Source organism: Ascaphus truei, chromosome 14 (genome assembly GCF_040206685.1).
Source record: "Ascaphus truei isolate aAscTru1 chromosome 14, aAscTru1.hap1, whole genome shotgun sequence".
Lineage (NCBI taxonomy): Eukaryota > Metazoa > Chordata > Amphibia > Anura > Ascaphidae > Ascaphus > Ascaphus truei.
The window spans coordinates 14,272,215-14,296,428 of NC_134496.1; the positions used below are offsets into that span (position 1 = coordinate 14,272,215).

A 24,214-nucleotide genomic window follows, 5' to 3' on the forward strand; every position below is an offset into this window, starting at 1 on the left:
TGGCAAGGCAACCGGCTACTGACAGTGTAAGAAGGGAATGTGTAACAATAATGTATCGATTACACAGGCACTGTCAGTTTTCAGAGCAGGGAAAACATGCAACTGAAATATAAAGGGCTAGCAGGCAGAGCTGCAAAGGGGGCAACAGAAATGAACAATCCTGTTCCAGGACAATAGATCACTCTTCACTATGACTTCTAGCCTCAACAATCTCTTCTGCTGACACTAATAATGCACAAATCACTATACTGAGAGATAGCTGTGTTATAGAGTATAGGGGCAGGGTGAGAGATATCTGTGTTATATATATAGGGGCAGGGTGAGAGATAGCTGTGTTATAGAGTATAGGGGAAGGGTGAGGATAGCTGTTTTATAGAGTATAGGGACAGGGTGAGAGATAACTGTGTTATAGAGTATAGGGGCAGGGTGAGAGATAACTGTGTTATAGAGTATAGGGGCAGGGTGAGAGATAGCTGTGTTATATATAGGGGCAGGGTGAGAGATAGCTGTGTTATAGAGTATAGGGGCAGGGTGAGAGATAGCTGTGTTATAGAGTATAGGAGCAGGGTGAGAGATAGCTGTGTTATAGAGTACAGGGGCAGGGTGAGAGATAGCTGTGTTATAGAGTATAGGAGCAGGGTGAGAGATAGCTGTGTTATAGAGTATAGGGGCAGGGTGAGAGATAGCTGTGTTATAGAATATAGGGGCAGGGTGAGAGATAGCTGTGTTATAGAGTATAGGGGCAGGGTGAGAGATAGCTGTGTTATAGAATATAGGGGCAGGGTGAGAGATAGCTGTGTTATAGAGTATAGGGGCAGGGTGAGAGATAGCTGTGTTATAGAATATAGGGGCAGGGTGAGAGATAGCTGTGTTATAGAGTATAGGGGCAGGGTGAGAGATAGCTGTGTTATAGAGTATAGGGGCTGGGTGAGAGATAGCTGTGTTATAGAATATAGGGGCAGGATGGGAGATAGCTGTGTTATAGAGTATAGGGGCAGGGTGAGAGAGATAGCTGTGTTATATAATATAGGGGCAGGGTGAGAGATAACTGTGTTATAGAGTATAGGGGCAGGGTGAGAGATAGCTGTGTTATAGAGTATAGGGGCAGGGTGAGAGATAGCTGTGTTATAGAGTATAGGGGCAGGGTGAGAGATAGCTGTGTTATAGAGTATAGGGGCAGGGTGAGAGATAGCTGTGTTATAGAGTATAGGGGCAGGGTGAGAGAGATAGCTGTGTGACAGAGTATAGCGGCAGGGTGAGAGATAGCTGTGTGACAGAGTATAGCGGCAGGGTGAGAGATAGCTGTGTGATTAGGTCGGTATTTATGAGTATTTATTAGGACATGTGAGTATCTTCAAGTATTTGTGAGTATGTTTAACATATGGGCGTGTATGTTTTGATATGTATGTGATCAAGGTACATATGAATGTGTAACAGTGTGTGCATGTTCGTGTGGGAATATGTATATAGAGAGCGAGTGTATGTTTGATGCTATTTCCGGGTATGTTAAAGATACAGAGTATTGGTGAATATCTTAGAGAATATGATAGTAATAAGTATCATTCAATTCTTGAGGTGGACACAAATGAGTGTTTAAAATCCAAACCTATCAGAACCTTACATTCCAAATCCATAAGTAACGCCAATATCTACATGCTTCTTTGCACTCCTATTGGTCAACACGATCTGCGCTGCCATTGGCTGCCCGCACACCACGTGACCACGTCGCAGGAAGGAAAGACAACACACCATCGCGCTATGCACGCCCACACACACACGGCGACTGAGGGCTGTGGTGTGTGGGGCGCACGCTGTAGCTCGCGCCGCAGCGGCCGCTGGAGACCTGGCCTTAGAGAGAGGACAGGGCTCAAAAAGGATCGCCAGAGCCTGTTTCAGAAGAGGAAGGGGATGTGACTTTGTAAATGGTTGCAATAGAAACAAAAAAATCTTGTTACATTATAATACATTAAATTAAATTCACAGTGGATTTTTTTTAAAAGAAAAAATGCTACAAGTATTTTCTCATAGTACAGAGCTGATTTATTAAAAAAAAACCACACGTAGGATATTGCTTGGTCTGCAGCATTAAAGGATTAAATAAACGCTTCAGTACTATCAGCAGTAACCGGAGTATTTCATGGCGTGTTTCAGGGAAAGCATGACTATTCCCTTTGCTATTTCTGAGCACGTGTACGGTATATCTGAATGCGGTTGGCCACAAGATGGGCCCCATGGGCCCCATGAGTGGCCCTTAAGTCTTCAAAAGGGCAGCAGAATTACCTACATACATGTATAGTGCACCGGCGGGATCGTGGCAGCCGCGGTCAGCGGCGAGCTGGAGAATACGGTCCCACTCCGCTCCTTACACTGGGAGCTAGTGAGCAGTGGGGAAAAGCTCCGACCCCCCGCTTCTCCTGCACTGGGGAGAGAGGGAGAGCAGGCTGCTCCCCCCCCCCCTCCACCGAGCCGCTTGCTGTCTCCGGTTGCCCAGCTATGGCTTGGAGCAGGGGTGCACAAACTATCCTTAGGTTTCGTCTCCGGTGGCCGCGTCTGCGCGCGCAATGGCGTGTGCGCCGCACACAAAGTACAGCCCTCGATGGGGCAGGCCCCAGTCGGCGTGCGTGCGCGCACAAAGTCAAAAGCCAATGAGGGCGAACCAGTCGTGTGATGTCATGTCCGCGCCCCCCCCCCCTCCCCCCTATCGCGATCTCTTGCTCTTCACCACAGACCACAGCTCACACTGGTGCACGCACCGCCTGGCGCTCCTACGCGCGCTTGCACACAGTGACCGGGGTCGTAGTCTTACCTTGTCTTCGGCGACATGTCGCCATGGCAATGCGGCATCAAATGACGTCGCCGGGTAACGTGACGTCACGTTGCCACGACAACGTGACGTCACCCCGCGGCGTCATTTGACACCGAAGACAAGGTAAGAATGGGGGGGGGGGGGGGCGCGAGCAGGGGAGGAGAGCAGACAGGGGGAAAAGTTTGCACCCCCCCCACCTTGCTAAGAGCAGGGGAGCGCAATCTTTTTTCCCTGCGCCCCCCAGCCGACTGTTCCCTTCTCTCCGCGCCCCCCCCCCCCACCTTACCTCGGCTCCAGTAGCCGTCGGAGCCAAGATAAGTGCCATTTACAGAGGCCTTGGCCGCTTCACCGGCAGTTAATTTAAGTGCCTTCGGAAGCGTGCGGGGCCTCTGTAAACCCCGCGCCCCTCAGTTTGCGCACCCCTGGCTTAGAGGATGATATAAATACTGCAATTCAATGCTATCACCAATACTCGGAACGTAATACTCGTAATACACGAGTAACAATATTTTGGATATTTGATTTTTTTTATGAGTATGTTTAAACACTTTATAGGACGGTATAAATACTTCAATATTATCAGCAGTATTAGGAGTAACGTGAGTATTTCCTTACTATGTGAAGCTGTAAGTAGTCCCCCAGACCGGAGGCGCTGTCCACTCGGAGTAAAACGGCGTCCTTCTGCTGCGTGGTGAATCCCACTGCCAGTCGGTCGGCTCTCGTGCTGGGCCGGTCGTTGGGGGGCCAGGTGTAGGTAATAAGGGCCCCCCCCTTCCCAAATATATAGGTGGTACCGGCTGGAAGAGAGGAGAGAAGAAGTGAGAGAGGAAGAGAGTGGGAGAGAGATTGATTGAGGGAGAGAGTAGGGGAGAGAGAGGGGGAGGGAGAGAGGGGGAGAGGGGGGAGTGTGAGCGTAAGAGTGAGAGCGAGTGGGAGAAAGATTGATTGAGAGAGAGAGTGCGAGAGCGAGAGAGTGGGGGAGAGAGTGGGGGAGAGAGTGGGGGAGAGAGTGGGGGAGAGAGAGAGGGGAGAGAGAGAGAGAGAGGGGAGAGAGAGAGAGAGAGAGGGGAGAGAGAGAGGGGAGAGAGAGAGGGGAGAGAGAGAGGGGGGGAGAGGGGGGAGGGAGAGAGTGGAGAGAGAGATGGGAGAGAGTTGGAAAGGGAGAGGGTGGGAAAGCGAGAGAGGGGGAGAGAGTGGGAAAGAGAGAGGGGGAGACAGAGAGTGGGAAAGAGAGAGAGGGGGAGAAGGTGGGAAAGAAAGACAGGGGGAGAGAGTGAGAGAGAGGAAGAAAGAGGGGAAGAGAGAGTGGGAGAGAATGAAAGAGAGAGGGGAGAGAGTGGGAAAGAGAGAGAGGGGGAGAGAGAGAGAGAAAGAGGGGGAGAGACGAAGGGGCTGTGAGGGGGGAAGGGAGAGAGAGAGAGGAAAAGGGTGAGAGAGGAATGAAGGAGGGAAGGGAGAGAGAGGTAAGCATTGGGGACAGGGTGTGGGGGGGGCTTTGTAGTAACTCTTATCTCTTCCAATGTAAGGATCTTTAAATGATACACACAGATAGAGAGAAAGCAGGTAATGTCTCACAGGCGACAGATTGAACACATTGTGGCTGACACACCAAGCGCTCTTATACTGCTCCCCCCCCCACACCCAGCGCTCTTATACTGCTCCCCCCCCACCCAGCACTCTTATACTGCTCCCCCCCACACCCAGCACTCTTATACTGCTCCCCCCCACACCCAGCACTCTTATACTGCTCCCCCTGTACTTTTACATTGCCCCCCCCACACACCCAGCGCTCTTATACTGCTCCCCCCCAAACCCAGCGCTCTTATACTGCTCCCCCCCACACCCAGCGCTCTTATACTGCTCCCCCCCACACCCAGCGCTCTTATACTGCTCCCCCCCACACCCAGCGCTCTTACGCTGCTCCCCCCACACCCAGCGCTCTTATACTGCTCCCCCCCACACCCAGCGCTCTTATACTGCTCCCCCCCACACCCAGCACCCTTATGCTGCTCCCCCCCCCACACACACCCAGCGCTCTTATACTGCTCCCCCCCACACCCAGCACTCTTACGCTGCTCCCCCACACCCAGCTCTCATATACTGCTCACCCCCCCCACACCCAGCGCTCTTATACGCTCCCCCCACACCCAGCGCTCTTACACTGCTCCCCCCCACACCCAGCACCCTTATGCTGCTCCCCCCCCACACACCCAGCGCTCTTACACTGCTCCCCCCCACCCAGCGCTCTTATACTGCTCCCCCCCCCATCCAGCGCTCTTACACTGCCCCCCCCACACCCAGCACCCTTATGCTGCTCCCCCCCCCCCCCACACACACCCAGCGCTCTTATACCGGTCTCTGCAGCTGTGCAAAGCCTGAGAGCAGATGTGTGTGTGGGCTTCAGAGAGATTTAGATCTTCAGAGCAAGTGAGTAATCGCTTAACCCCTCTCCTGCCAGAGCCCTGCAAAGCATCGCTTAACCCCTCTCCTGCCAGAGCCCTGCAAAGCATCGCTTAACCCCTCTCCTGCCAGAGCCCTGCAAAGCATCGCTTAACCCCTCTCCTGCCAGAGCCCTGCAAAGCATCGCTTAACCCCTCTCTTGCCAGAGCCCTGCAAAGCATCGCTTAACCCCTCTCCTGCCAGAGCCCTGCAAAGCATCGCTTAACCCCTCTCCTGCCAGAGCCCTGCAAAGCATCGCTTAACCCCTCTCCTGCCAGAGCCCTGCAAAGCATCTCTTAACCCCTCTCCTGCCAGAGCCCTGCAAAGCATCGCTTAACCCCTCTCCTGCCAGAGCCCTGCAAAGCACCGCTTAACCCCTCTCCTGCCAGAGCCCTGCAGAGCATCGCTTAACCCGTCTCCTGCCAGAGCCCTGCAAAGCATCGCTTAACCCCTCTCCTGCCAGAGCCCTGCAGAGCATCGCTTAACCCCTCTTCTGCCAGAGCCCTGCAAAGCATCACTTAACCCATCTCCTGCCAGAGCCCTGCAAAGCATCGCTTAACCCCTCTCCTGCCAGAGCCCTGCAAAGCATCGCTTAACCCCTCTCCTGCCAGAGCCCTGCAAAGCATCGCTTAACCCCTCTCCTGCCAGAGCCCTGCAAAGCATCGCTTAACCCCTCTCTTGCCAGAGCCCTGCAGAGCATCGCATAACCCGTCTCCTGCCAGAGCCCTGCAAAGCATCGCTTAACCCCTATCCTGCCAGAGCCCTGCAAAGCATCGCTTAACCCCTCTCCTGACAGAGCGTTGCTTAACCCCTCTCCTGCTAGAGCCTTTCTAAAGCCCTGCAGAGCATCGCTTAACCCCTCTCCTGCCAGAGATCTGCAGAGCGTCGCTTAACCCCTCTCCTGCTAGTGCCCTGCAGAGCGTCGCATAACCCCTCTCCTGCCAGAGCCCTGTCGCGTGTCGCTTAACCCCTCTCCTGCCAAAGCCCTGCAGAGCATCCCCTGTGCATCTGGAAATGACCCCAAAATCCCATAGCACAGATTCCCTACAGAGGGTATTAACACCTGCATTGCAAGTTTGTCTGGCAATGAATGGGTTATCAACAGGTTATCAACAGGTCAGCAGCGATTAATGTACTATCACTAGCACAGAGTAATGTACTATCACCAGCACGGAGTAATGTACTATCACTAGCACGGAGTAATGTACTATCACCAGCACGGAGTAATGTACTATCACCAGCAAGGAGTAATGTACTATCACCAGCACGGAGTAATCTACTATCACCAGCACGGAGTAATGTACTATCACCAGCACGGAGTAATGTACTATCACCAGCATGGAGTAATGTATTATCACCAGCACGGAGTAATGTACTATCACTAGCACGGAGTAATGTACTATCACCAGCACGGAGTAATGTACTATCACTAGCACGGAGTAATGTACTATCACCAGCACGGAGTAATGTACTATCACCAGCACGGAGTAATGTACTATCACCAGCACGGAGTAATGTACTATCACCAGCACGGAGTAATGTACTATCACTAGCACGGAGTAATGTACTATCACTAGCACGGAGTAATGTACTATCACCAGCACGGAGTAATGTACTATCACCAGCACGGACTAATGTACTATCACCAGCACGGAGTAATGTACTATCACCAGCACGGAGTAATGTACTATCACCAGCACGGAGTAATGTACTATCACTAGCATGGAGTAATGTACTATCACCAGCACGGAGTAATGTACTATCACCAGCACGGAGTAATGTACTATTACTAGCACGGAGTAATGTACTATTATTAGCACGGAGTAATGTACTATCACCAGCACGGAGTAATGTACTATTACTAGCACGGAGTAATGTACTATTATTAGCACGGAGTAATGTACTATCACTAGCACGGAGTAAATCTGCCCTTATAGTGCCGGCGACGTCGCGTGAAAACAATTGTATTGAAGCCGTCGCGTGCGCTTATAGTGGACGCGTCGGCGCTAACAAAATCCTTGAAGTCACTAGAATTTGATTTTTGCAGACGGTCTCACCATGTGACTGCCTATAAGCCAATCAGATAGCTTCTATTGCACCCAATCAGTGAGCATCGTTAATAACCAGAGTGTATGTCAACAGTACAGGCTGACACCTAGTAACTTACAAGGTGGTTTTAGGTGTGTGTGCACGTCTGTGTGTGCCTCTCTGTGTGGATGTGTCTCTTTGTCTGTCTGTGTAGGTGTGTCTCTGTGTCTGTCTGTGTGGGTGTGTATCTGTGTGGGTGTGTGCCTGTGTGTGTGTGTCTGTGTGGGTGTGTGTCTCTGTGTCTGTCTGTGTGGGGGTGTGTCTGTGTGGGTGGGTGTCTCTGTGTCTGTCTATGTGGGTGTGTGTATCTGTGTCTGTCTGTGTGGGTATGTGTCTCTGTGTCTGTCTGTGTGGGTGTGTGTCTCTGTGTCTGTGTGTGTCTGTGTGGGTGTTTGTCTCTGTGTCTGTCTGTGTGGGTGTGTGTCTCTGTGTCTGTCTGTGTGGGTGGGTGTCTCTGTGTCTGTGTGTGTCTGTGTGGGTGTGTGTCTCTGTGTCTGTCTGTGTGGGTGTGTGTCACTGTGTCTGTTGGTGTGGGTGTGTGTCTGTGTGGGTGTGTGCCTGTGTGTGTGTGTCTGTGTGGGTGGGTGTCTCTGTGTCTGTCTGTGTGGGGGGGTGTCTTTGTGGGTGTGTGTCTCTGTGTCTGTCTGTGTGGGTGTGTGTCTCTGTGTCTGTCTGTGTGGGTGTGTGTCTCTGTGTCTGTCTGTGTGGGTGGGTGTCTGTGTGTCTCTGTGTCTGTCTGTGTGGGTGGGTGTCTCTGTGTCTGTCTGTGTGGGTGTGTGTCTGTGTGTCTCTGTGTCTGTCTGTGTGGGTGGGTGTCTCTGTGTCTGTCTGTGGGTGTGTGTCTCTGTCTGTATGGGTGTGTGCCTGTGTGTGTCTGTGTGGGTGTGTGTCTCTGTGTCTGTCTGTGTGGGTGTGTGTCTGTGTGTCTCTGTGTCTGTCTGTGTGGGTGTGTGTCTGTGTGGGTGTGTGTCTCTTTGTCTGTCTGTGTGGGTGTGTGCCTGTGCTTGTTCCTCTCTGTGTGTGTGTGATGTGCAGGGAGAGGTGTGTACAGGTGCGCCGACGAGTATTCTAAAACTTGCCTTGGAAAATCTGGGGTGATCACCGACAAGACCCAGGTACATCCTGGGTACATGCTGGGTACATGCTGCAACATTTCCCTGATATTTCAGCAGAGACTAATGGCCCATCGGATTAACACATCAGGGGTCCCTGGCAGTCCCATTCAGTTTGAACGGGACTGCCAGGGACCCCCGCTGTTAATCCGATGGGCCATTAGTCTGTCTGCAGAAATGTCACTGGAATGTTGCAGCATGTACCCAGCATGTACCCAGGATGTACCTGGGTCTTGTCGGTGAATGCCCCAGATTTGTTTTAGAATACTCGTCGGCACTACAGTATACTGTATTTAAACAAACTCGATTTTGTGTTTAAATAGCACACATTGGCAGTATACAGAAAACAACTCTCTGTTTTGCCTTTTGTTCTTGTCTCCATTTGCTCGTCTCCGCCCCTCTGCCTTCCCCCTCGCTCTCGTCTCCGCCCCTCTGCCTTTCCCCTCGCTCTCGTCTCCGCCCCTCTGCCTTCCCCTCGCTCTCGTCTCCGCCCCTCTGCCTTCTCCCTCGCTCTCGTCTCCGCCCCTCTGCCTTCCCCTCGCTTTCGTCTCCGCCTCTCTGCCTTCCCCCTCGCTCTCGTCTCCGTCTCTCTGCCTTCCCCCTTGCTCTTGTCTCCGCCCCTCTGCCTTCCTCTCGCTTTCGTCTCCGCCCCTCTGCCTTCCCCCTCGCTCTCGTCTCCGCCCCTCTGCCTTCCCCCTCGCTCTCGTCACCGCCCCTCTGCCTTCCCCCTCGCTCTCGTCTTCGCCCCTCTGCCTTCCCCCTCGCTCTCGTCTCCGCCCCTCTGCCTTCCCCCTCGCTCTCGTCTCCGCCCCTCTGCCTTCCCCCTCGCTCTCGTCTCCGCCTCTCTGCCTTCCCCCTCGCTCTCGTCTCCGCCCCTCTGCCTTCCCCCTCGCTCTCGTCTCCGCCCCTCTGCCTTCCCCCTCGCTCTCGTCTCCGCCCCTCTGCCTTCCACCTCGCTCTCGTCTCCGTCCCTCTGCCTTCCCCCTCGCTCTTGTCTCCGTCCCTCTGCCTTCCCCCTCGCTCTCGTCTCCGCCCCTCTGCCTTCCCCCTCGCTCTCGTCTCCGCCCCTCTGCCTTCCCCCTCGCTCCTCTGCCTTCCCCCTCGCTCTTGTCTCCGCCCCTCTGCCTTCCCCCTCGCTCTCGTCTGCGCCCCTCTGCCTTCCCACGCTCTCGTCTCCGCCCCTCTGCCTTCCCCCTCGCTCTCGTCTCCGCCACTCTGCCTTCCCCTCGCTTTCGTCTCCGCCCCTCTGCCTTCCTCTCGCTCTCGTCTCCGCCCCTCTGCCTCCCCCCTCGCTCTCGTCTCCGCCCCTCTGCCTTCCCCTCGCTTTCGTCTCTGCCCCTCTGCCTTCCCCCTGCTCTTGTCCCCGCCCCTCTGCCTTCCCCACGCTCTCGTCTCTGCCCCTCTGCCTTCCCCCTCGCTCTAGTCTCCGCCCCTCTGCCTCCCCCTCGCTCTCGTCTCCGCCCCTCTGCCTTCCCCCTCGCTCTCGTCTCCGCCCCTCTGCCTTCCCCTCGCTTTCGTCTCCGCCCCTCTGCCTTCCCCCTGCTCTTGTCCCCGCCCCTCTGCCTTTCCCCTCGCTCTCGTCTCCGCCCCTCTGCCTTCCCCCTCGCTCTCGTCTCCGCCCCTCTGCCTTCCCCTTGCTCTCGTCTCCGCCCCTCTGCCTTCCCCCTCGCTCTCGTCTCCGCCCCTCTGCCTTCCCCTCGCTTTCGTCTCCGCCTCTCTGCCTTCCCCCTCGCTCTCGTCTCCGTCTCTCTGCCTTCCCCCTTGCTCTTGTCTCTGCCCCTCTGCCTTCCTCTCGCTTTCGTCTCCGCCCCTCTGCTTTCCCCCTCGCTCTCGTCTCCGCCCCTCTGCCTTCCCCCTCGCTCTCGTCACCGCCCCTCTGCCTTCCCCCTCGCTCTCGTCTCCGCCCCTCTGCCTTCCCCCTCGCTCTCGTCTCCGCCCCTCTGCCTTCCCCCTCGCTCTCGTCTCCGCCCCTCTGCCTTCCCCCTCGCTCTCGTCTCCGCCTCTCTGCCTTCCCCCTCGCTCTCGTCTCCGCCCCTCTGCCTTCCCCCTCGCTCTCGTCTCCGCCCCTCTGCCTTCCCCCTCGCTCTCGTCTCCGCCCCTCTGCCTTCCACCTCGCTCTCGTCTCCGTCCCTCTGCCTTCCCCCTCGCTCTTGTCTCCGTCCCTCTGCCTTCCCCCTCGCTCTCGTCTCCGCCCCTCTGCCTTCCCCCTCGCTCTCGTCTCCGCCCCTCTGCCTTCCCCCTCGCTCCTCTGCCTTCCCCCTCGCTCTTGTCTCCGCCCCTCTGCCTTCCCCCTCGCTCTCGTCTGCGCCCCTCTGCCTTCCCACGCTCTCGTCTCCGCCCCTCTGCCTTCCCCCTCGCTCTCGTCTCCGCCCCTCTGCCTTCCCCTCGCTTTCGTCTACGCCCCTCTGCCTTCCTCTCGCTCTCGTCTCCGCCCCTCTGCCTCCCCCCTCGCTTTCGTCTCTGCCCCTCTGCCTTCCCCCTGCTCTTGTCCCCGCCCCTCTGCCTTCCCCACGCTCTCGTCTCTGCCCCTCTGCCTTCCCCCTTGCTCTAGTCTCCGCCCCTCTGCCTCCCCCTCGCTCTCGTCTCCGCCCCTCTGCCTTCCCCCTCGCTCTCGTCTCCGCCCCTCTGCCTTCCCCTCGCTTTCGTCTCCGCCCCTCTGCCTTCCCCCTGCTCTTGTCCCCGCCCCTCTGCCTTTCCCACGCTCTCGTCTCTGCCCCTCTGCCTTCCCCCTCGCTCTAGTCTCCACCCCTCTGCCTTCCCCCTCGCTCTCGTCTCCGCCCCTCTGTCTTCCCCCTCGCTCTCGTTTCCGCCCCTCTGCCTTCCCCCTCACTCTTGTCTCCGCCCCTCTGCCTTCCCCACGCTCTCATCTCCGCCTCTCTTCCTTCCCCCTCACTCTCGTCTCCACCCCTCTGCGTTCCCCCTCACTCTTGTCTCCGCCCTTCTGCGTTCCTCCTCACTCTTGTCTCCGCCCTTCTGCGTTCCTCCTCACTCTTGTCTCCGCCCCTCTGCTTTCCCCCTCGCTCTCGTCTCCGCCCCTCTGCTTTCCCCCTCACTCTTATCTCCGCCCCTCTGCCTTCCCCCCTTGCCGAAGTAACTCCCCTTGTAGCCAGCGACGTCTCAAAAACTGATTTACAACTTTCGCAATGGCGACGGCGACATCATCGGTCGCGTCGCCTGCACTATAAGCTCAGAGTAATGTACTATCACTAGCTCGGAGTAATGTACTATCACTAGCTCGGAGTAATGTACTATCACTAGCACGGAGTAATATACATCTCCTTCGCTCATCATGCTAACATCAACACTTCCTTCGCTCATCATGCTACCCCCAATATCTCTGTCATGATAATGTCATGAGATATTGGGTATTTTTAATCCCTCTGGTGCTTAAGGGGTTAATGAGCTACACTTTTAACAAAAATACAAAATGCTGAGTCTGAAACGGGTCAGAACTGTTTCTTTGAACTGCTCTGAATTTCAAAGGGATTTACTTGGGGAGGGGGGTCCATGTGGATGGCCCACTCAAGGTGTCAACTGAATTAATCAAGGTCTACAGACAGGGTTGGGGGAGAACAGCTTCCAGGTATTCTGAGTTGCTGGTCGCCCTGCAGTGTAGGTACTGGCGCTTCCGCTGCGCGGTCACCCGGTACTTTTCTGGACTCTTTTGATATACTATCTTTGCCTCCTTTTTACTCGGCCCCATTCCGACGGCGGACATTACTCCGATACATACTCAGGCTCTGTGTCTACCATTTACTACCTGGATCTAATCTCCCGACCTACCATCCGGAGGAAAGGGATCCAGTCATCTACGACGATCTTCACTCACGAGAGCTCCTACCTGGCTGTGGTATTATGCTGGCTAAAGCCTGACGGGCTCTTTTCCATCTTACATTCTGCACGTGCGTTACTCACCTTCACCAGTGTTCAATATACTGTCATTATTTACCTGTTAATTGTTACACTAGGAGTTGTGCGCTTTTCTTCTTTTTTTTCTCACTCTCAAAGTGGTTGTCCTAATTGGATAATGCTATTTAACCCTACTAATACTTATAGGATTTTAATTTAATGGGGTTTTTATAGGATGATTAGCTCACATATCTGTGTGTTTACCCTAAATCCATAATGTTGCTTTATAAGATTAAATGACTCCCGGAACCCAAACTGTACAGATTAAAGGATCAGGCAAGGGTAACAGGACATTAGCTTTGGTCATTAGTATCAGTGGCCATGAATACAAAGCAAATCCTATTCATTTATGGGATCTGTTAAGCTTTAAACTGTGTTGTAATACTCAGTTAAGCTCTCTATTAAAGCATGTAAATGTTGAAGGGGGTTATCCTAACCCCTCGATGTTGCATTCTACCCATGAATGCCTATAAGAGTTTTACTTAATAGGGTTTTTCATAAGATAATGGTAAAAAAAAAAACCCTGCAGAGTTCAACCTCCGTGAATTCCTCTCTCCATTAATAAGATTCTCCCCAGTTAATTACTGGCCCCTGTTGTGAGCAGAGAGAGGGGGAGAAGGAGAGGCTCTCCTTTCATTAAAAAAATGATAACAAGTTCTAATTTCACATGGCAAGGGGGAGGAAAAAATTACAGGAGGGAGAGGAGGAAGAAGAAAGGGAGATATAATGGCAGATGTTAAAAGGAAGAGGAGGAGGAAAGATACAACTTGTATTAAATATTGTTAGTGACCTCCAGTATAAGGGGGGGGGGGGGTGGGGGGGGAGAAAGTGGGAGAACTGAGAAAAGGGGGGAGGTGAGGGGGTAGTGGGTGTGGGTGGGAAATGGATGGGAGAGAAAAAGAGAGGGGACAGAAAAGGAGAGAGACAGGGAAGAGAAGGAGAGAGGGTAGAGAGACGGAAAGAGGAGAGAAGGAAATAGGAGAGAGAGGAGGAAGGGAAGAAAAAAGGAGCGAGGGGAAGAGAAACAGAGGAAGAGGGGGGAGAAGGAGAAGGGGCAATGAGAGAAAGGGAACAGGAAAGAGGAGAGAGGGAGGGGACAAGAAGGTGAGCAAAATTGTGGGAGAGGAGAGGGGGGAGATAAGAGAGGTGGAAAAAAGAGGATTGATGGGCAGGAGAGAGATAGAGGGGGAGAAAAGGGGTGAAAGTGGTGGGAAGAAAATGGGGAGTAGAATGAGAGGAGGAAGGAGAGAAACTGGGAAGAGAAGAGAGGGGGAGAAGAGGAGAGAGCAAGTGAGGAAGAGAAGAAGAGATGATGGCGAGAAGGAGAGAGAGAATAGTAAAGAGACAGAGATAAATGGTGGGAAGAGAAGGCTAGGGAGGGAGAGGAGGTAGGGTGAGAGAAGAGAAAGAGAGATATAAAGTTAGGGAGTAAGGAGAGGAGGAGATAGAGAATGGAGAAAGGAAGAAGGAGAGAGTGGGAAAGGAGAAAGAGGAGAAGAGGCGAGAGAGAGGAAGGTAAGGGGCGAGGTAAATGGGGAATGAATGGAAGAAAAGGGGGGGAAGGAGAGAAAAAGAGAGAGGGAAGAGATGGAAAGAGGGAGAGGGGAAAAGAAAGCAAAAGAGGGGAAGAGGAGAGAAAAGAGGATAGGGGAGATGGGGCAAAGAGGGTTAGAAAGGGGAGAGAAGGGTAGAATGGGGGAAAGAGGATGAGAGAAGGGAGGGAAAGAGGGTGAGAGAAGGGGGGAAGAGGGTGAGAAGGGGGGAGAGAGGGAGGAAGATAAGGGGAGAAAAGAGGGGGGAAAGGAGAGAGAATGAAGAAGAGGAGAGTGAGGGGGAGAGAAGGGGAAATGAGAAGGAAAGGGGTGAGATGAGATTGAGTGAGAAGGAAAGAGAGAAGAGGTGAGAATGAGAGAGGGAAAAGGGGGAGGGAGAGAGTGGGAGATGGGGGAGTGAGAGGTAGAGGGGAGAATGGAGAGAGAGAATGGAGAGAGGGAGAGAGGAGAGAGAGAAAGGGGAGAAAGAAAATGAAAAAGAATGAGGCAGATAAAATGAGAGAGAGGAGTGAGGATGAAAGAGAAGACAGGGCGGAATTTACTGGATAGATCCTGGTTAAGTCTAAGGCTGCGCGTATAGTGACTGTGACCGCAAAGCGTGCCGTCACCCGTCGCCGCTAACGAAAGTTGTATTTCGCTTTGCGGCGGCGGCACGGGCGACCAGGCTATTGATTGGTTCAGGGGCTGTCACATGAGGCGACAGCCCCTGAAAAATCAAATATTCCCGGCTGCAAAAAATCGCGTTGCCACGTCGCGCTTACTATAAGCGCACGCGGCGGCGACAACGCATTTGTTTTTGGGCGGCGTCACCATCGCCGGCACTATAAGCACGGCCTTAGTTACTGCATGTAATAGTTTAGATACTGCTAGTATAGCTGTAGTTAGTATTGGTGGGACATGCTCGGTGAGTATTTGATGTTTAAGCTTAAATCTAGGGATAGGTGATGGTTTAGTAACTGGTTCGATGCTGGTTAAGTCTTGTTTTGTACTCGTAGTGGGTTACATACTGCTAATATACTGTACAGTAGCTGTAGTAAGAAATCATTGGGAATACTTGGTTAGTAATCATGCTAGGGATGTTTAAGATTGACGTTGAGGATAAGTGATGGTTTAGCTACTGGTTAGATGCAGGTTAAGTCTTGGGATAGTTTAGATGCTACTATTAAGCTTATAGTTTTTACTACTCTAGTTTGCACTTGTAGGAAGAGAGATGTAGTGATGCCACTTTATAGATCATTGGTAAACCTCACCGAGAGTATTGTGTTCAGTTCCGGAGACCATACAGTATCTCCAGAAGGACAGACATACATTACAGAAAGAAAGAGTGAGGGAGGGGATGGGGAGGGCAGGGTGAGAGTCAGAAGGGGGTTTGATAGATTATAAACAAGTATATATATATATATATATATATATATATATTACAGTGTTCGACAAACCTATACATTTGCTCGCCCCGGGCGAGTGGATTTAACCCCCGGGCGAGTAAATATTGGCCCAAGCAGCACACGTTGGTACTAGGTGGCGAGTAGATTTTTTTGTGTGGCGAGTAGATTTTTTGGTGATTTGTCAACCACTGTGTATATATATATATATATATATATATATATATATATATATATATATACACACATATACTGTATATGTGCGTTTGTGTCTGTATCTATGTGTGTGTGAATATATTTATATGTGTGTGTGTGTGTGTGTGTGTGTCATAGTTATGTACATCATCATCATCTTCAGCCCTTGTGAATCCCCTGAATGGTCGAGACCTTCCAATGACCTTCTGTCACTGCGGTTGACATTCTCACTTCTCCATGTTGCTCCATTTCCTAATTTCGTTCTCCCATCTTGCTTTTGGTCATCTTCTTACTCTTTAAACATCCCTTGGAATCCAGTCGCGTACCATTGTTGTCCAACGATGGAACTTTGTCCATTTTTTCTTGCGATATGTCCGGCCCACCGCCATTTTACTTTCTTCACCCTTGTAATCATGTCACAGACGTTTGTTTAGTTTCTAATCCATTTATTCTTTTTCTTCTCTCTTCAGGTAATACTCAGCATACATCTCTCCATACTTCTTTGGTTAACACCCAGCATACATCTCTCCATACTTCTTTGGTTAACACCCAACATGCATCTCTCCATACTTCTTTGTGTAATACCCAGCATGCATCTCTCCATACTTCTTTGTGTAATACCCAGCATGCATCTCTCCATATTTCTTTGTGTAATACCCAGCATGCATCTCTCCCTAGTTCTGTGAGTTGCCTGAAGCTTCTGAATTATCTTCACATTTAGGGTCCTAGTCTCACATCCATAGGGTACGTGAGCCCGGGCAGGATACACAGCTCAAACACTTTACTGTTAAGGCACAGTAGAAGATTCCCTTCAAATATTGTCTTGTTTCTTCCGAATGCCTCCTATCTTCTTTCTCCTATTGATTTCATTCGAAAGGTTCCCATCCATTTATACTCGCTGTCCAAGGCAGACATCATTTTCAACTTTAGATCTATTCCATTTATTTTCATCTTTGTTGAGTTGACCCGTTGGTCTTACTGAGATTCATATGGAGGCCACTTTCTTAGTTGCTGTGGCGAGTGCTTAGAATTGCGACTGGAGGTCTTCTGGACTTTTACCCTGCACCTATGTATCAAAGAATTTTGTGCTAATTTTTCCTTGTCAGGCCCATCTTGCACCTTGGGAAGGAGTTACATGGGGCACAGATTATAATGAGGTGTATCACATTCTGTGTATCTGCCCCAGCTTGCACCTTGGGGGGAGTCAGTAGGAGGAGTTGGGGAGAGTTACATGGGGCACAGATTATAATGAGATGTATCACATTCTGTGTCTCTGCCCCAGCTTGCACCTTGGGGAGAGTCAGTTGGGGGAAGAGTTACATGGTGCACACATTATATTGAGATGTATCACATTCTGTGTATCTGCCTTAGCTTGCACCTTGGGGAGTCAGTAGGAGGAGTAGTTCAACTCGTTTTGCCTTTTATTTGACCCCCCAAATCCTCCACATCTGAAGTGACGCAAGTCTAACATACTGCATCAGCGCTAAGAAACTGTTCTTACATATGCCGCAGCTCTGCTCCAAAAAATGGAGGAGTGCGTCTAAACACGCTTTCTCTATGTTGATAGAGACCGCAATGTCTTGTGACACGGTGTCTCCCTGCAGTTCTCCCTCACTGATCCTGGTGACACCGTGTCTCCCTGCAGTGCTCCCTCACTGATCCTGGTGACACGGTGTCTCCCTGCCGCACTCCCTCACTGATCCTGGTGACACGGTGTCTCCCTGCCGCACTCCCTAACTGATCCTGGTGACACGGTGTCTCCCTGCCGCACTCCCTCACTGATCCTGGTGACACGGTGTCTCCCTGCCGCACTCCCACACTGATCCTGGTTACACGGTGTCTCCCTGCCGCACTCCCTCACTGATCCTGGTGACACGGTGTCTCCCTGCCGCACTCCCTCACTGATCCTGGTGACACGGTGTCTCCCTGCCGCACTCCCTCACTGATCCTGGTGACACAGTGTCTCCCCGCCGCACTCCCTCACTGATCCTTATCTTGCTTGAATCTTCATGTAATCTAATGGAGGAAGTAGCATCTTCGTGAATGTTCCTTATAATATCAATGTACGCTTCTTCAACATTTTGTCTTCTTAATGCATTTAAAACAGCTGAGCTAGAGACTGCATCGAATGGCTTTTCGTAATCCATGAAGCTGAGTGGAAGATCATTTACATTACTTCGGGAAATCACTTCTTCTACAACTTGGATGTGGTCCATTGTCCATTGTGTTACACTCATTGCGAAATCCCGCTTGGTCTCTAGGCTGGGCGAAATCCAGGGTCTTTATGTATGTGCATGTATATATTTGGCGGTGCCTATCTGTAGGTTACTTATCAGGGATATACAGAAGAGATGAATGATTGTCGCTCTGCTTATTTTTGGAGAGAGAGAGAGAGAGGACAAACAGAGAGAGAGGACACACAGAGAGAGAAGAGAGAGAGAGGGAAGAGAGAACAGAGAGAGAGAAAATGGAGGAGAGGGAGGATGGAGAAGGAGAGAAAGGTGAAAAGGACGGAGAAGGATAGGGAAGGAGACAGATGGTGAGGGAGAGAGATGAAAATAACAGAGAGAGGATGGAGAAAGAGGTGAAAAGGACAGAGAGAGAGTGTGTGGAGGAGAGAGATGGAGAGGAAAGGAGAAAGAGGTGAAAGGGACAGAGAGGGGGGAAGGAGAGGGAAAAAGATAGAGATTGAGAAGGAGGGAGATGGAGAGGGAGGGAGAGGTGGAAAGGACAGAGAGAGAGGGGATGGAGGGGGAGAAATAGAGAGATGGAGGATGAAGTGGGAGGGAGAGAGATGTAGACAGGACAGAGAGTAGACAGGACAGAGAGGATGGAGAGGGAGACATGGGGAGGTAGAGAGAATAGAGAGGGATGGAGATGAAGGAAGGAAGAGTGTAGGAATGAGAGAGGTTGAGGGATGTGGAGGAGAGCGGAAGTGTGTGAGAGAGAGAGAGAGAAAAGAGAGAGAGAGATGCGATGATATAATGAAATAGAGACAGTTAAAGATTGTGTGTGTGCGTTTGTGAAATGGGGAGGGAGACAGTATGAGAAGGAAATAGGAGGGAGAGAAACAAAGGGAAATAAAGAAGCACACTGTATGGAGGTGATAATATAAAGAGATCGGAGAGACGCAGAAGAGAAAGAAGCATGAGATACAGAGAGAAGAGAAGGGGGAGGAAAGGGAGAGAAAGAAATGAGAGAGAGAGAGAGGGAAAGAGAGAGAGATAGGGAAAGAGAGGGAGAGAGAGAGAGAGAGATGGAAAGATAGAGAGAGAGAGGGAAAGAGAAGAAAGATAAGGAGGGAGAGGGAGGGGGAAAGGCAAAAAGGAGTGAAGGAGAGGGGAGGAGTGCAAGGGGAACAGAGAGAGAGAGGAAGGGAGAGAGTTGAGAGGTGGACATGTTTATGTGCGAGAGAAAGAGAGAGAGAGAATAAAGAGCAGGAAAATGGGAGAGGAGTGATAGAGGGAGGGGAGAGAACGAATGTGTGTACAAAAGAAAGAGAGAGGTAGGGAGAGAAAAGAGCAGGATAGTAGGAGAGGGGGATAGAGAGAAAAAGAGAGGGAGCTTAGGGAGAAATAAAAGGCAGAAAGAGAAAGTGTGAGAAAGAGAGTACGAGAGAGTAAAAGAGAGAGGAAATTAAACAATGAAAGGCAAAAAAAGAATAAGAAAGGGAGAAGAGCGTTTGAGAGATAGCAGGAGAGGGGGAAGAGAGTGAGGGAAGGAGAGCGCTTGAGAGAGAGCAGGAGAGGGGGAAGAGAGTGAGGGAAGGAGAGAAAGGAGAGAAAAGTAGAGAGGGAGAGAGTGAACGAGTATAAGAAAAAGAGGTAATTAGAGGAGAAATAAAAAGCTGAAGATAGGGAGAGGTTAGAGAGGGGAGGGAGGTGACAAGGAGGGAGAGGGTGGAGGGAGTGGCTGTATTGGGGTAAGGAGTAACACTGCTTAATAATAATAATAATAATAATAATAATAATAATAATAATAATAATGAGCTGGTTTGAGGGACATTGTCAGTGACACTTGGCTTGGGGCGTTTTCTGTGATTATCTGAATATAATTAATTTAGGGTTAGTGAACGTCTGATGAGAAATCTCAACATCTCCATATTTGCAGAGCCCCTTCCCTTCCTCCCCATTCCTCCCCCTCTCTCCCCTCTATCCCATGTAAATACTGCATTTTACTCATGTCGTTTTTATCCTGCTTCACTGTGGCAGATAAAGTCAAGGTGTCATTTGCAGGTTAGGCAATCAAACAATTAAGAAAATGCCGTAAATGTGATTAGTTACAAACGCACCCTAACTGTTTATATTAAAATAACAGGGTGGGAGTATTGATGGGGTACTGGTACCCAGAGGAGAACATTCAAAAGATGCTATCAAATGCTCTGTAAGGTTCACGGACGCGTCATCAAACCTCAGAGACCAAGAAGTGACTGAAAGGAAAGTCTATTCTCTGTTCTTACACATTAACATGGATTAAAATAACCCCTGTTCTGCACATCCCTTAGTGATGTTATACTGCGTGTAGGCCTGGCAGCTGCAAATCAACGCGTCGTCATAATGTAAAACTTAGCCGAATGACACCAAGTCAAATAGTAGAAAACGTACTGCCCCCTCCAGGTTACAAAGGGGTCTATTACATATAATATACAGGCATACCCCGCATTAACGTACGCAATGGGACCGGAGCATGTATGTAAAGCGAAACTGTACTTAAAGTGAAGCACTACCCTTTTCCCCCCAATCGATGCATGTTCTGTACTGCAATCGTCATACACGTGCATAACTGATGTAAATAACACATGTGTAACAGGCTCTATAGTCTCCCCGCTTGCGCACAGCTTCGGTACAGGTAGGGAGCCGGTATTGCTGTTCAGGACGTGCTGACAGGCGCATGCGTGAACTGCCGTTTGCCTATTGAGCGAGATGTACTTACTCGCGAGTGTACTTAAAGTGAGTGTCCTTAAACCGGGGTATGCCTGTATATACATCCAGGAGGTCCCCACTAAACTCACGGGTTTGTTAGCTACTGGGAGAGAGTTATTGTGTCTTTTCTACTCTCTGATTAAAGTTGATATAAATTCCCCTCTCTCAGACTTCAGATCATAAAAGTGTCCTTGTCACAGGGAATTGATAGATGACTGTGAAGACCCCCTACAGGCCTGTCAAGGGACACGGACTTTCTCTTCCATCAAAGAATCTTCAAGTTGAAAGATTCTGCTCTGAAAATCAGATGTTGAGACTTTGCTGTGGGAACACAGTGCGGGGGTCTCACATGTTCCTTTCCCACACCAAGACCACAGTACGGTACTTTGATTGAATTTATTGCTTTTAAAAGGCTTACCCAAATTTTTGGACACGTTTTGCTAACATGGTTTTTTTGTTAATTTGTGTTTCTTTTGCGGGACCCGATACTCCTAAAGTGTAAACTCTTAAATGATTCCTGGTGGCGGCAACAGCGGGGGTAGTGGGAGGGATGTGGAGGTGCGAGTGCGTGACTGGGGGGTAGTGGGAGGGATGTGGAGGTGCGAGTGCATGACGGAGGGGTAGTGGGAGGGATGTGGAGGTGCGAGTGCGTAACTGGGGGGTAGTGGGAGGGATGTGGAGGTGCGAGTGTGTGACTGGGGGGTAGTGGGAGGGATGTGGAGGTGCGAGTGCGTGACTGGGGGGTAGTGGGAAGGATGTGGAGGTGCGAGTGCGTGACTGGGGGGTAGTGGGAGGGATGTGGAGGTGCGAGTGCGTGACTGGGGGGTAGTGGGAGGGATGTGGAGGTGCGAGTGCGTGACTGGGGGGTAGTGGGAGGGATGTGGAGGTGCGAGTGCGTGACTGGGGGGTAGTGGGAGGGATGTGGAGGAGCGAGTGTGTGACTGGGAGGTAGTGGGAGGGATGTGGAGGTGCGAGTGCGTGACTGGGGGGTAGTGGGAGGGATGTGGAGGTGCGAGTGCGTGACTGGGGGGTAGTGGGAGGGATGTGGAGGTGCGAGTGCGTGACTGGGGGTAGTGGGAGGGATGTGGAGGTGCGAGTGCGTGACTGGGGGGTAGTGGGAGGGATGTAGAGGTGCGAGTGCGTGACTGGGGGGTAGTGGGAGGGATGTGGAGGTGCGAGTGCGTGACTGGGGGGTAGTGGGAGGGATGTGGAGGTGCGAGTGCGTGACTGGGGGGTAGTGGGAGGGATGTGGAGGTGCGAGTGCATGACTGGGGGGTAGTGGGAGGGATGTGGAGGTGCGAGTGCGTGACTGGGGGGTAGTGGGAGGGATGTGGAGGTGCGAGTGCATGACTGGGGGGTAGTGGGAGGGATGTGGAGGTGCGAGTGCGTGACTGGGGGGTAGTGGGAGGGATGTGGAGGTGCGAGTGCGTGACTGGGGGGTAGTGGGAGGGATGTGGAGGTGCGAGTGTGTGACTGGGGGGTAGTGGGAGGGATGTGGAGGTGCGAGTGCGTGACAGAGGGGTAGTGGGAGGGATGTGGAGGTGCGAGTGCATGACGGAGGGGTAGTGGGAGGGATGTGGAGGTGCGAGTGCGTGACTGGGGGGTAGTGGGAGGGATGTGGAGGTGCGAGTGCATGACGGAGGGGTAGTGGGAGGGATGTGGAGGTGCGAGTGCGTGATGGGGGTAGTGGGAGGGATGTGGAGGTGCGAGTGCGTGACTGGGGGGTAGTGGGAGGGATGTGGAGGTGCGAGTGCGTGACTGGGGGGTAGTGGGAGGGATGTGGAGGTGCGAGTGCGTGACTGGGGGGTAGTGGGAGGGATGTGGAGGTGCGAGTGCGTGACTGGGGGGTAGTGGGAGGGATGTGGAGGTGCGAGTGCGTGACTGGGGGGTAGTGGGAGGGATGTGGAGGTGCGAGTGCGTGACTGGGGGGTAGTGGGAGGGATGTGGAGGTGCGAGTGCGTGACTGGGGGGTAGTGGGAGGGATGTGGAGGTGCGAGTGCGTGACTGGGGGGTAGTGGGAGGGATGTGGAGGTGCGAGTGCGTGACTGGGGGGTAGTGGGAGGGATGTGGAGGAGCGAGTGTGTGACTGGGGGGTAGTGGGAGGGATGTGGAGGTGCGAGTGCGTGACTGGGGGGTAGTGGGAGGGATGTAGAGGTGCGAGTGCGTGACTGGGGGGTAGTGGGAGGGATGTGGAGGTGCGAGTGTGTGACTGGGGGGTAGTGGGAGGGATGTGGAGGTGCGAGTGCGTGACGGAGGGGTAGTGGGAGGGATGTGGAGGTGCGAGTGCGTGACTGGGGGGTAGTGGGAGGGATGTGGAGGTGCGAGTGCGTGACTGGGGGGTAGTGGGAGGGATGTGGAGGTGCGAGTGCGTGACTGGGGGGTAGTGGGAGGGATGTGGAGGTGCGAGTGCGTGACTGGGGGGTAGTGGGAGGGATGTGGAGGTGCGAGTGCGTGACTGGGGGGTAGTGGGAGGGATGTGGAGGTGCGAGTGCGTGACTGGGGGGTAGTGGGAGGGATGTGGAGGTGCGAGTGCGTGACTGGGGGGTAGTGGGAGGGATGTGGAGGTGCGAGTGCATGACTGGGGGGTAGTGGGAGGGATGTGGAGGTGCGAGTGCGTGACTGGGGGGTAGTGGGAGGGATGTGGAGGTGCGAGTGTGTGACTGGGGGGTAGTGGGAGGGATGTGGAGGTGCGAGTGCGTGACGGAGGGGTAGTGGGAGGGATGTGGAGGTGCGAGTGCGTGACGGAGGGGTAGTGGGAGGGATGTGGAGGTGCGAGTGCATGACGGAGGGGTAGTGGGAGGGATGTGGAGGTGCGAGTGCATGACTGGGGGGTAGTGGGAGGGATGTGGAGGTGCGAGTGCGTGACGGAGGGGTAGTGGGAGGGATGTGGAGGTGCGAGTGCGTGACGGAGGGGTAGTGGGAGGGATGTGGAGGTGTGAGTGCGTGACTGGGGGGTAGTGGGAGGGATGTGGAGGTGCGAGTGCGTGACTGGGGGGTAGTGGGAGGGATGTGGAGGTGCGAGTGCGTGACTGGGGGGTAGTGGGAGGGATGTGGAGGTGCGAGTGCGTGACTGGGGGGTAGTGGGAGGGATGTGGAGGTGCGAGTGCGTGACTGGGGGGTAGTGGGAGGGATGTGGAGGTGCGAGTGCGTGACTGGGGGTAGTGGGAGGGATGTGGAGGTGCGAGTGCGTGACTGGGGGGTAGTGGGAAGGATGTGGAGGTGCGAGTGCGTGACTGGGGGGTAGTGGGAGGGATGTGGAGGTGCGAGTGCGTGACTGGGGGGTAGTGGGAGGGATGTGGAGGTGCGAGTGCGTGACTGGGGGGTAGTGGGAGGGATGTGGAGGTGCGAGTGCGTGACTGGGGGGTAGTGGGAGGGATGTGGAGGTGCGAGTGCGTGACTGGGGGTAGTGGGAGGGATGTGGAGGTGCGAGTGCGTGACTGGGGGGTAGTGGGAAGGATGTGGAGGTGCGAGTGCGTGACTGGGGGGTAGTGGGAGGGATGTGGAGGTGCGAGTGCGTGACTGGGGGGTAGTGGGAGGGATGTGGAGGTGCGAGTGCGTGACTGGGGGGTAGTGGGAGGGATGTGGAGGTGCGAGTGCGTGACTGGGGGGTAGTGGGAGGGATGTGGAGGTGCGAGTGCGTGACTGGGGGGTAGTGGGAGGGATGTGGAGGTGCGAGTGCGTGACTGGGGGGTAGTGGGAGGGATGTGGAGGTGCGAGTGCGTGACTGGGGGGTAGTGGGAGGGATGTGGAGGTGCGAGTGCGTGACTGGGGGGTAGTGGGAGGGATGTGGAGGTGCGAGTGTGTGACT

The 24,214-nt window shown here is 53.0% G+C and overlaps 1 protein-coding gene across 4 annotated transcripts in view; it reads right to left on the reverse strand.

Annotated features, from left to right (window-relative positions):
* LOC142465635 (neurexin-2-beta-like) overlaps positions 1 to 24,214 on the reverse strand; it is a 138,562-nt gene that overhangs the window by 87,237 nt on the left and 27,111 nt on the right. For all 4 annotated transcript variants that reach the window (XM_075569758.1, XM_075569757.1, XM_075569760.1 and 1 more), the window contains exon 2: positions 3,422 to 3,603. In XM_075569758.1, the coding sequence (XP_075425873.1) occupies positions 3,422 to 3,603 (182 nt within the window). The remainder of the gene's footprint in view (positions 1 to 3,421; positions 3,604 to 24,214) is intronic.